The following is a 13417-nucleotide window of genomic DNA, read 5'->3' on the forward strand; positions in this document are numbered from 1 at the left end:
TGGAAACTCTCAACTCATCCCATAGAGCTCTTCCCCACACGGCGCAGCTCATGACTGCGGACAGAACTGAGAGACTGGACTTGGAGAATCCCAGGTCCCATCCCTCGCCTGCCCGCTATCCCTGCCCAACAGAAACCAGGGAATTTGTATTCAGGGTGTCTCAAATTAAGGAGGAGGGAAGGGAGTTGGGAAGGGGGGGAACATCTCCCACAGCCTAGGTGGCCCCCTTTTGGGTCACCCTTTCCATCAAGTAAAGCTTGCTTGTAGTAAAGCCGCACCCCACACCCCCCCCCCCACTCTATGTGGTCCAACGCCCATACACACCTCTGACGTAGGTTCAGAGAGGTGGGGTACCAGGGGAGGGGAAGGGCACAGTGTGTGTGTGAGGGAGGGAGCGGTGGGGTGGCGGGGGCGGAGGGGGTTGGGAGCCGCAGAGGCCTACCCACAGAGTAAGTACAGTGGAGAACCCGAAGGTCCAGCAGGGGATAGGGGGAGAGAGGGGGAGGGGAAGGAAGGGGGGGGGGTGGGGAAGCCGTCCATAAAGAGATCCCGTTCACTTATCACAAACCAAGCCCCACCCCACCCACCCCCATCCACCTCAATGGAAGATTATTCTGTGAAGCAAGTCAGCATTTGGGATGAAGTAAAAGAGAGAGAAAGAAAAAACACTTCAGGATGCACACAGAATGTGCAAGGCTCATGTGAAGAAAAGAAAGAAAAAAATGGATTCGGAGGAACGTCAAGAGGTCGGTTCTCATGCATCGGGAGGGGTGGGTGGAGGGGGAGGGGGAGGTGGAGGGGGAGGGGGAGGTGCGTGTGCGGGGTTGGAGTGGGGTTGGGGGGTGGGGGGTGGGGGGTGGGGGTTGTGGTTCGAGCACAACAAAAAAAAGATACCTTCATCTTCACCACCATCATTACTGGTTATATCATCATCGTGTTTCTTTGTGTTGGCCCCTAAGGTTCAAGAAAAAAGATGAGGACAACAGAGGGAAAAAAAAAAGAGAATTTCAAAAAAAGACAGCCAAGGTTTCCGAAAAAAGAAAGAAGCGAACATTTATTTCAAAGGTTGGGAAAAAAAAAGAACTTCTCAAGAAAGATCTCAGCGTATTTAAGTTTAACGTCGTTAAGAAGGCTTCGCCATCCGCGAGGCTTTGTCATCGTAAAACAACCGTTTAATTTGGGGGGGGGGGGGTGTGAGGGGGGTAGAAAAAAAAGAGAGGCGGCAAAACGGACCTCTCCGTCAGTAGGCCGAGAAGTCCAGCGGCAAGAAGAAGCGGTCTTTTTTCATTCAGCACAAGACTCCGTATCAAAAAAAAACAAACAAGCAATCAGAAACACGAGAGGAAAAAGGCCGAGGATTTCCGTAAACCTCCAAGTTCGTCAAACAATGGTCTTCCCGTCTTAAAATAACCAACCACCACGGAAAAGAGAAGGCCTGAGTTCGCCACAGGATCAGTGGAAGTGTAAAACATTCTACCGGCACCCGGGTTAAGGGTGAAGGCTAGTCGAGCCCCGCTAAAATAACCAGTGATGAAGATTTGGACTTGTCAATGTTGACTAAACTAGTTTGGGTTTTTTTTTGAATGGATTAACTGGAATCTTCTAAATCAACAAAAAAACAGCCATCTGAATTCCATATAAAAGCAAATTACAGCGGATGCTGGAATCTGAAACTAAAATAGAGAAGATGCTGGAAAATCTCAGCAGGTCTGGCAGCACTTATGAGAGAAAGGAGCTTCGAGTCCAGATGACCCAAACCTTTGACAAAGGGTCACCTGGACTCGAAACGTCAGCTTGTTTCTCTCCTTACAGATGCTGCCACGCGTGCTGAGATTTTCCAGCACCTTCTCTTTCAGCAACTGAATTCCTCCCGCTTGCTCTCCCTAAAGAGGATTGAGAGGTGAAGGGAATCATGAGTGACTGGCAATGTTACCCTACCCTAGTCCACCTTGACAAAACGGGGCAATCTGAAATATTTCAAAGGTAAAATACTACGGATGCCAAAATCCGAAACAAAAACAGAAGAATGCTGGAAAATCTCAGCAGGACTGACAGCACCTGTGGAGAGAGAAGAGAGCTAACATTTTGAATCTGGGTGGTGTTGGCTCTGTGAGAATATAGAAAAGTACGGCACAGAAATAGGTACTTCGGCCCACGTTGACTCCAAATTGAACTAATCCCTTCTGCCCACACGCAATCCACATCCCTCTATTTCTTCCATATTCATATGCTTATTGAAAAGGCCCTTAAACCCCCCTATTGTATCTGCCAACACCATCACTCCTGGCATTCCGGACACCCGTGTTCTCTCTCCACAGATGCTGTCGGATCTGCTGAGATCTTCCAGCATTTTTTGCTGAAATATTTCAGCTTGTCTCCATCATAAGTTCACAAGATATCGGAGCAGCATTAGGCCATTCGGCCCAGCGAGTCTGCGCTGCCATTTGGTCATGGCTGATGGGCTCCTCATCACCATTTTTCTGCCTTCCCCCCTTCAACCCGTTACCAATTAAAAATCTGTCTAACTCCTCCTTTAGAAGTACTCACTGTCCCAGCACTTTGGGGTAGCGAATTCCACAGATTCACAACCCTTTGGAAGAAGTAGTTTCTCCTGTTTTAAATTTGCTACCCCTTATCTGAAGATTATGACCTCTCGTCCCAGAATTCTGCACAAGAGAAAGGATCCACCCCATGTCTACTTTATCCATATCTTTTATCATCTTGTATCATCAGGATTGCCAGCCCAGATTGCATATATTTTACATCATAATCAGAAATTCAGGACAAGAACAACATGAGGCAAGGCTGAAACTGGGAATAACAGGAGAGAAAAGACTAAATGAACCAAGAAATGGTGAAGTAAGCGATGCCACACTTGAGTTTTTAGAGATCTTGGGCGGTATGGTGTCACAGTGGTTAACACTGCTGCTTCACAGTGCCAGGGATCCGGGTTCGATTCCCGGCTTGGGTCACTGTCTATGTGGAGTTTGCACATTCTCCCCGTGTCTGTGTGGGTTTCCTCCGGGTGCTCCAGTTTCCTCCCACGGTTCAAAGATGTGTGGGTTAGATTGATTGGCTGTGTTAAATTGACTCTTGTTAAGGGGGATCAGCAAGGTAAATATGCGAGGTTATGGGAATTTGACCTGGATGGGATTGTGGTTGGTGTAGACTGTAGGGATTCTATGAAATTTATATAGCACCTGTAATAACCTCAGAAAATCCCAAAACACTTTACAGTATTTATTCCGAAATGTGGGTCAGAATTTTCCCATCCCATCCGCCATGGGAAATGTGGTTGGATCATTGAAAGATCCTTTGACCTCAGGCAGGAATTTCCATCCTTGGGGTTAGCGCAGAAAACCAGAAAATCCCACCCAGGGCCTCTGTTGTAATATGGGAAATGCAGGTGTCAATATTGTACACAGCAAGATCCCACAAACAGCAACTGACCAGTTCTCCTCTTTTTTCAATAATGCTCAGTAAGCAGTCTCACAACACCAGGTTAAAGTCCAACAGGTTTATTTGGAATCACGAGCTTTCGGAGCGCTGCTCCTTCATCAGGTGAGCGTGATTCCAAATAAGCCTGTTGGACTTTAACCTGGGTGTTGTGAGACTTCTTACGGTGTTTACCCCAGTCCAACGCTGGCATCTCCACATCATGGCTTCAATAGCGCTGGTCGAGGGGTAATTTTAAGTTTAAGTTGATTTATTAGTGTCACAAGTCAGCTTACATTAACACTGCAATGAAGTTACTGTGAAAATCCCCTACTCATAGAATCCCGACGGTGCAGAAGGAGGCCATTCGGCCCATTCAGCCGGCACCAACCACAATCCCACCCAGACTCTATTCCTGTAACCTCACATATTTACTCTGCTAATCCCCCTGTTGGCAGGGTCAACTTATCATGGCTAATCAACCTAACCCACACGTCTTTGGACCGTGGGAGGAAACCAGGGCACCTGGAGGAAACCCACGCAGACACAGGGAGAACGTGCAGACTCCACACACTCAGTGACCTGGGAATTGAACCCGGGTCCCTGGCGCAGGGAGGCAGCAATGCTAACCTCTGCGCTGCCACACCCCGACTCCTGGTGTCACAGAACCAAATCTTTCCAACGCAGAAGGAGGCCATTTGGCCCATCGAGTCTGCACTGGCTCACTGGAAAAACATTTTGCCTAATCCCGCTTCCCTGCCTTATCCCCGCAACCTTGCACATTCTTCCTTTTCAGATAGCAATCCAATTCCCTTTTGGATACCTTGATCACGTCTGCCTCAGGATGTTCCCTCCAGCTGCCAACAACAGTTGGAGGAAAGAAAAATTTCTCACATCACTTCTACTCTTTTTGCCCATGGTTTTGAATCTGCAGTTCTTGACGTTGTCTTGAGTGGAAACAGCTTCTCACTTGTCCATGCTCCTCAGGATTTTGAATACCTCTACCAAGACTCCTCTCAGTCTTCATTTTTCCAAGGAAAATAGACTCAATCCTTCCAATCTATGCTCAGTCACAGTTCTATATCCCAGGAATCAGAAGGATGTGGAGGCTTTGGAGAGGGTAGAGAAGAGGTTTACCAGGATGTTGCCCGGTCTGGAGAGTTTTAGCTATGAGGAGAGGTTAGATAAACTCGGTTTGTTCTCATTGGAACGACAGAGGTTGAGGGGTGACCTGATAGATGTTTACAGGATTATGAGTGGCAAGGACAGAGTGGATGGTCAGATACTCTTTCCTAGGGTAGAAAAATCAAACACTGGGGCACATAGGTTCGAGGTGTGTGGGGAAAATTTTAGAGGAGATGTGCAAGGTAAGTTTTTTACACAGAGTGTGGTGAATGTCTGGAACACGCTGCCTGGGAGGTGGTAGGAGCAGGTACAATATCTGCATTTAAGAGGTATCTAGATGAATATCTGAATAGGATGGGAATGGAAGATACGAAGTCTGTAAGTGCATATGGTTTTAGTGTAGGCAGGCATTATGACCAGCACAGGTTTGGAGGGCCAAAGGGCCTGTTGCTGTGCTGTACTTTTCTTTGTTCTTTGTTCCATAGAATCATAGAATCCGTGCAGTGCAGAAGGAGACCATTCAGCCCATCGAGTCTGCACCGACCGTAATGCCACCCAGGTCCTATCACTGTAACTCCACATATCTACCCTGCTAATCCCCTGACACTAAGGGTCAATTTAGCATGGCCAATCAATCTAACCCTGACATCTTTGGACTGTGGGAGAAAACCGAAGCACCCAGAGGAAACCCACGCAGACACAGGGAGGATGTGCGAACTCCACACAGAATTGAACCCGGGTCCCTGGAGCTGTGAGGCAGCAGTGCCAACCACTGCGTCGCTGTCCCGCCCTATATTGTTCTTTGGCAACCTCCTCAAGGTAAAGCATTCCACAGCCCAATAATTCTGAGGAAAGACCTGTCTTTCAATAATACTGCCCACAATCCCAATAACAACTTTAAATGGAAAAGTCTCATTGCTGACGACTCCATCAAAACAAAAATTACTTCTTCCCATTTGTAAAATTCATTCAAGAGGTGTGTGAGCTACCAACTAGGTCAGAATCCCTAATTGCTCTTGAGAAAGTAGTGAGGGAGAATCCAACACGGTCAACTGCAGCCAACCAGCACATCTTTCGGACGGTAGGAGGAAACCAGAGCATTCGGAGGAAACCCACTCAGACACGGGGAGAATGTGCAGACTCCGCACAGACAGTGACCTGAGACCAGGAACCGAACCTGGCTCCCTGACATTGTGAGGCAACAGTGCTAACCACTGTGCTACTGTGCCAGCCCAATATTGGACTGGAGCACCAGGGGTAACTCTGCTGCTCACTATCAAATTCCCTCGACGTGACGGAAAGGACAGAGGCTTGAACATAAGAACATAAGAACATAAGAAATAGGAGCAGGAGTAGGCCATCTAGCCCTTCGAGCCTGCCCCGCCATTCAATAAGATCATGGCTGATCTGTCGTGGCTCAGTTCCACTTTCCCGCCCTCTCCCCATAACCCTTAATCCCCTCTCCTATCAAAAACCCATCAACCCGCTTCTTAAAAATATTTAGCGAGGCAGCCTCCACCACTTCAACGGGCAGAGAATTCCAGATATTCACCACCCTTTGAGTGAAGAAGTTCCTCCTCAACTCCGTTCTAAACCGCTCCCCCCCTTTATCTTGAGGCTGTGCCCCCTAGTCCTACTGTCTTTTTTGAGCGGGAAGAGTCTCTCCACCTCTATCCTATCCATCCCATTCATCATCTTATACGTCTCAATGAGATCTCCCCTCATTCTTCTAAACTCTAACGAGTACAAGCCTAGTTTATTCAGCCTCTCCTCATAGCTCAACCCCCTCAACTCCGGTATCAGCCTAGTAAACCTCCTCTGCACTCCCTCCAAGGCCAAAATATCCTTGCGCAGGTGCAGCGCCCAAAACTGCACACAGTACTCCAGCTGCGGCCTCACCAATGCCCTATACAGCTGCAGCAAGACCTCCCTGCTTTTATATTCAATCCCCCTCGCTATGAAGGCCAGCATCCCATTCGCCTTCCTGACCACCTGGTGCACCTGCAGGCTGGGTTTTTGCGACTCATGCACAAGGACCCCGAGGTCCCTCTGCACCGTCGCCTGCTGCAGTTTTTCGCCACGTAAGTAATAGTCCTTCCTACCATTCTTCCTACCAAAGTGGACCACCTCACACTTGCCAACATTAAATTCCATTTGCCATTTCCTGGCCCATTCGCCCAGCCTATCTAGATCCTTCTGCAGACTCTCCACACCCTCCGCACAATTTGCCTTTCCCCCAATCTTGGTGTCATCAGCAAATTTCGACACCCTACACTCGGTTCCCTCCTCCAGATCATCTATATAAATGGTAAATAGCTGAGGCCCGATGTAACATCCCATCGCAAAGACAGCAATTTCCTGAATGTCAGCTTTGATTACATTCTCAAAACCCTGGGAGGGGATTTGAACCCGCAATTTTCTGATTCGGAGGACTAAGTGCTGCCAACTAAGCCACGACTGATACGAGGCAGGTGAGCAGTAGCACTGATTTGAGGCCTTGAGAAAGAATGCTATGTTGCAAAAACTTTTGTTCCAAAGATTTTAGATTCAGCACAGCGATGAATGGAGGGAGTCTGAAGTGAATACTGGACAGTCGATATTTTCCTTATTCTTTCATAGAATCGTACACAGAATCATACAGTGCAAAAGGAGGCCATTCGGCCCATCGAGTCTGCACTGACCACAATCCCACCCAGCCCATACCCCCACAACCCCACACATTTACTCTAGCTAGCCCCTGACACTAAGAGGCAATCAATCTAACCCACACACCTTTGGACTGTGGGAGGACATCAGAGTGTCTGGAGGAAACCCACACAGACACAGGGAGAATGTGCAGACTCCACACAGACAGTGACCCAAGGCCAGGATTGAATCTGAGTCCCTGGCGCTGTGAGGCAGCAGTACTAACCACCGTGCCATCCACCAGATGTAGGCTGCCCACCGCTGGCAGGGTCTGCATTTGTTGCCCACCCCTGGCTACCCTTGAACTGAGTGGCTCACTCAGCCATTCCAGAGGGCATAGAAACCAACCTCCCATCCATTGACTCTGTCTACACTTCCTGCTGCCTCGGCAAAGCAGCCAGCATAATTAAGGACCCCACGTACCCCGGACATTCTCTCTTCCACCTTCTTCCGTCAGGAAAAAGTTACAAAAGTCTGAGGTCATGTACCAACCGACTCAAGAACAGCTTCTTCCCTGCTGCCAAGAGACTTTTGCATTAAGTTGATTTTTCTCTACGCCCTAGCTATGACTGTAACACTACATTCTGCATTGTCTCCTTTCCTTCTCTATGAATGGTATACTTTGCCTGTAGAGCGTGCAAGAAACAATACGTTTCACTGTATGTTAATACATGTGACAATAATAAATCAAATCAAAGCAAAACATAGAAACGAGACACAGGAATAGGCCATTCAGTCCTTCAAACCTGCTCCGTCATTCATTTTGATCATGACTGGTCATCAAATTAATATCGTGATCCCCCTTCCCCTCCATATCCCTTGATCCATTTAGCCTCAAGAACTATATTTAATTCCTTCTTGAAAATACACAACAGGACAGCTAAGTGTCAACCACATTGCTGTGTCTGGAGTCACTTGTAGGCCAGACCAGGTAGGGACGGCAGATTTCCTTCCCTCAAGGACGTTTGGGTTTTTATAACAATCGATAATCAGCTGGAGTACTGTGTGCAGTTTTGGGCGCCGTACTTACGCAAGGATATTTTGGCCTTGGAGGGAGTGCAGAGGAGGTTTACTAGGCTGATACCGGAGTTGAGGGGGTTGAGCTATGAGGAGAGGCTGAATAAACTAGGCTTGTACTCGTTAGAGTTTAGAAGAATGAGGGGAGATCTCATTGAGACGTATAAGATGATGAATGGGATGGATAGGATAGAGGTGGAGAGACTCTTCCCGCTCAGAAAGGATAATAGGACGAGGGGGCACAGCCTCAAGATAGAGGGGGGGCGGTTTAGAACAGAGTTGAGGAGGAACTTCTTCACTCAAAGAGTGGTGAATCTCTGGAATTCTCTGCCCGTGGAAGTGGTGGAGGCTGCCTCGCTAAATATTTTTAAGACGCAGGTTGATGGGTTTTTGATAAGAGAGGGGATTAAGGGTTATGGGGAGAGGGCGGGAATGTGGAGCTGAGCCACGACAGATCAGCCATGATCTTATTGAATGGCGGGGCAGGCTCGAAGGGCTAGATGGCCTACTCCTGCTCCTATTTCTTATGTTCTTATGATAATAATCGGCAATGGTCACCATAACTAAGACTATCTTCAGCTTCAAGATTAATTAATAGAATAAATTAATTGCTGCCTTGGTGGGGTTTGAACTCATGTCCCCGGAGCATTGGCTCAAGCTTCTGGGTTAGTCCAGTGATATTTAGAGGGTGGGAGGAATCGGGAAGGCAGGATCATGGTCGTTGTAGCAAAACAGAGAGAAATGGGAAAGGTTGGGATGAAATTAGAAGGATACAGTGGTGAATGGACAAACAAGCCCGGCCTAGAAGCCTGAATTCAAATCTCTCTCAAGAAAGATCAGAAGCAGACTCCAATGAAGCGGAAATCCGTCAGTCCCCTCAGGGACGCAGGCAGAGAGAAGGAGAACTCTGAAGCGGGTCTCAACGTCAGAGCCAGCCTCACAAAATCTCACGGACATAACATAAATATGACAGGCAAAGAGGTAATCCCGGAGGACAGGAGCTGAGAGGCCAGTGTTGCTAAAAAAAATCGCAATCCAATTAAACTGAACAATCAAATAATAAAGGAGGCGATCCTAAAACACCGGACTGGAGTGATGAGGAGCCTCGGAATTCTCCTAACACAAGCCTCTTGTAAAACGCAGCAGTGATTAAGGTCTTTGAATGTTTGCGCAACATGACAGCAAATCATAGAATCCCTACACTACAGAAAGTGGCCATTCAGCCCATCGAGTCTGCACCGACCACAATCCCACCCGTGCCCTATTCCCATAAACCCACACATTAACGCTGCTAATCCCCTTGACACCAGGGGCAGTTTAACATGGCCAATCTACCTAACCTTTGGAGTGTGGAAGGAAACTGGAGCACCCGGAGGAAACCACGTAGGCACGGGGAGAAGGTGCAGGCACCGCACAGACAGTGACCTGAGGCCGGAATTGAACCCGGGTCCCTGGCGCCGTGAGGCAGCAGTGCTAACCACTGTCCCACCATGAAAGTAAAGGACTGGTAGATTGCTTTTTTTAAAAAAAGAAACCTTGTGAGTGGGCAGTCCCCATGTATCATTCTATCCCCCGTAGGTATCTGTGGTCAAGAAGGCGTATGGTGTACTGGCCTTCATTAATCGAGGGATTGAGTTTAGGAGTCGGGAGGTAATGCTGCAACTTTATAAGACCCTTGTCAGGCCTCATTTGGAGTACTGTGCACAGTTCTGGTCGCCTCACTATAGGAAGGACGTAGAAGCTATTGAAAGGGTACAGAGGAGATTTACAAGGATGTTGCCTGGACTGGGAGGCATGCCTTATGAAGTTAGGTTGAGGGAACTGGGTCTCTTTTCCCTGGAGAGACGAAGGTTGAGAGGCAACCTGACAGAAGTTTATAAAATGTTGAGAGGAATAGATAGGGTGGATTCTCAGAGGCTATTTCCCCGGGTTGAAATGGTCGCTACGAGAGGACACAGATTGAAGGTGTGGGGAGGCAAGTACAGAAGTGATGTTAGGGGTAAGTTTTTCACTCAGAGGGTGGTGAGTGAATGGAATCGGCTGCTGTCAGTGGTGGTGGAGGCGAACTCGCTGGGGTCTTTTAAAAGACTTCTGGACGAGTATATGGAATTTAATGGGATTGGGGGTTATAGATAGGTCTATAGATTGGTAGGTGTTGATGTGATCGGCGCAACTCGTGGGCCGAAGGGCCTGTTTGTGCTGTAGTGTTCTATGTTCTATGTTCTATGTTACATCCAGCCCGAAAACACCAAAACAGTGGGAATATCAAAGCCACCTTTCCCACCTCACCGAAAGCAAGTGGCCAGCATGTGGTTGACAGGGAAACTCGGGTATGGGAATCAGTGTAAACTCTTATCTAACATTTGTAAGAACACAAACTCAGATATCCAGGGCTCGGGAGAAAACAAAAATGATGACACAGTGGTTAGCACTGCTGCCTCACAGTACCAGGGATCCGGGTTCGATTCTCGGCGTGGGTGACTGTGTGGAGTTTGCACACTCCCCCACGCGTCTGCATGGGTTTCCTCCGGGTGCTCCGGTTTCCTCCCACAGTCCGAAAGAGGTGTCAGCTGGGTGCATTGCCCATGCTGAATTCTCCCTCAGTGTTACCCGAACAGGAGTGTGGCGACGAGGGGATTTTCACGGTAACTTCATTGCAGTGTGAATGTCAGCCCACTTGTGACACTAATAAATGAACTTTAAAAATTGAAACATCGTTTTTTTCCTGTGGGAGCTTGCTGTGCACAAACTGCCTGCATTGCCCACTTCACAACACAAATGTACTTCAGAGCTGTAACGTGCTTTGGGATGAGGGCAGAAATGGCCTATTTGTGACACTAATAAATAAACAAAGAAATCATAGAATTATAAAATTCCTGCAGTGCAGAAGGAAGTCATTTGGCCCATTGAGCCCGAACTGACAACAATCCCACCCAGGCCCTATTCCTGTAACCCCATATATTTACTCTGCTCATCTCCCTGACCTTAAAAGGCAATTTAACACGGCCAGTCAACTTAACCCCCACATATTTGGAGTGTGGGAGGAAACTGGAGCACCCGGAGGAAACCCACGCAGACACGGTGAGAATGTGCAGGCACCACCCTGACAGTGACCCGAGGCCAGAATTGAACCCAGGTCCCTGATGCTGCGAGGCAGCAGCACTAACCACCGTGCCCACTTGCATTTGCATAGTGCCTCAAAAGAACATCCCGAGGAGCTTCGCAGGGCCGTCAGCTGGCGACATCCAAAAAGACCGTGTTATAAAGAAGCAATCGCCATGACGTTCCAGGCACGCCGCAGTGGGCTTTCCTGCAGTGGATGCGGTGATCCATTTAAATCCTTGCTGGAGGATCTGGACTGGAGGATCTCACCAGCAAGTGGGACTGGAAAGCCCCACCCAGTTGGCACAGGTGACCAAAATAGAGGCCAAAAGGTATCTCTAAGGAGAGAGATCGAGGTGGAGAACAGAGAGGTGAGGACTGAGGCAGCTGAGGGGGCTGTGGGGGTGGAGGGAAATTGGGCGGTGCGCAAGAGGTCACACCCCAAAGATGTGCTCTTAGGCTGATTGGTGTAACAAATTGTCCCTAAATTATTCTCCCCTTAATCTGGTTTCCAATGGGAGTACCATAAGCATAGACATGGGTCAAGGGTGGAGGAGGAAAAGCACATTGTTAAAGATGGCGGCGCGGGCTCGTTGGGCCGAAGGGCCTGTTTCCCGTGCTGTGTTGTTCTTTGTTCAAGAACTTTGAAGGCAGAACTGCAAGGCACATCCATCTACTCTCACCTGCTCCCTGGCTCCAACTGAGGTTCCTCCCCAACCTGGGGCATGCACTCTTCGTCCTGATTGGCTCGGCTTCCCGCGCTGCCTCTCCATAGGGTCCAATCCAGTCATGTGGCCCTCAGGGATCACCCCCTTAAAGGGGCCACGCCACCACAAAGTCAGGTTTGGAGCAGCACGGAGACCTTGGGTGGGGCTTTAAGGCCTCGCTCACCCTGAAGCTGTAAGATCCCACCCGAGGTGAATGGACCTTGCCATGGTCCACCCATTGCCCACTCCCGATTACCCTGGAGGCGGAATGGTAAAATTCCAGCCCTTGATTGGGATGCAGAAAGTTACAGAAAGTGAGAACTTCAAAATCACGTCTTTGCCAGACCAGGAGCCACCGCAGGTTGGTGAGCACAGAACATTTGATTTGATTTGATTTGACTTGATTTATTATTGTCACATGTACTAACACAGTAAGAAGCTTCACAACACCAGGTTAGAGTCCAACTGGTTTATTTAGTAGAAAACGCCAATAGCTTTCAGAGTGCTGCTCCTTCGTCAGATGAGTGGGGAGTTCTCCCCACTCACTTGATGAAGGAACAGCGCTCCGAAAGCTCATACCACCAAATAAACCTGTTGGACTCTAACCTGGTGTTGTGAGACTTCTTACTGTGTTTACCCCAGTCCAACGCCGGCATCTCCACAACATGTATTAACATACGTTGAAAAGTATTGTTTCTTGCACACTCTATAGACAAAGCATACCATTCATAGAGGAGGAAAGGAGACAGTGCAGAATGTAGTGTTACAGTCATAGCTAAGGTGTAGAGAAAGATCAACTTAGTGCGGTAGGCCCATTCAAAAGCCTGACAGCAGCAGTGAAGAAGCTGTTCCTGAGTCGGTTGGTAGGTGACCTCAGACTTTTGCATCTTTTTCCCGAAGGAAGTAGATGGAAGAGAGAATGTCCGAGGTGCATGAGGTTCTTAATTACGCTGGCTGCTTTGCTGAGGTAGCAGGAAGTGTATCAGAGTCAATGGATGGGAGGCTGGTTTGCGTGATGGATTGGGCTACATTCACGACCTTTTGTACTTCCCTGCGGTCTTGGGCAGAGCAGGAGCCCATACCAAGCTGTGACACAGCCAGAAAGAATGCGTTCTATGGTGCATCTGTAAAAGCTGGTGAGAGTCGTAGCTGACATGCCAAATTTCCTTAGTCTTCTGAGAAAGTAGAGGTGGGCTTTCTTAACTATAGTGTTTGCCTGGGGGGATCGGGACAAGTTGTTGGTGATCTGGACACCTAACAACTTGAAGGTCTCGACCATTCCTACTTCATTCCCGTTGATGTAGACAGGGGCATGGTGAGAGGTTGGGAGAGTGTGTGCGGGTTTA

At 48.4% G+C, this 13417-nt stretch overlaps 1 protein-coding gene across 2 annotated transcripts in view; it reads right to left on the bottom strand.

Moving 5' to 3' along the window:
• The window catches only part of nlgn4xa (neuroligin 4 X-linked a), a 270911-nt gene that overhangs the window by 144465 nt on the left and 113029 nt on the right, over positions 1 to 13417 (bottom strand). Inside the window, exon 3 of one of the 2 annotated variants that reach the window (XM_080197666.1) lies at positions 895 to 954. The exons of the other annotated variant lie outside the window; for it this stretch is intronic. Within the exon in view, the coding sequence (XP_080053792.1) occupies positions 895 to 954 (60 nt within the window). The remainder of the gene's footprint in view (positions 1 to 894; positions 955 to 13417) is intronic. 2 annotated transcript variants of the gene reach the window in all.

Source organism: Carcharhinus amblyrhynchos, chromosome 10 (genome assembly GCF_965287045.1).
Source record: "Carcharhinus amblyrhynchos chromosome 10, sCarAmb.v2.hapA, whole genome shotgun sequence".
NCBI classification, from domain to species: Eukaryota; Metazoa; Chordata; class Chondrichthyes; order Carcharhiniformes; family Carcharhinidae; genus Carcharhinus; species Carcharhinus amblyrhynchos.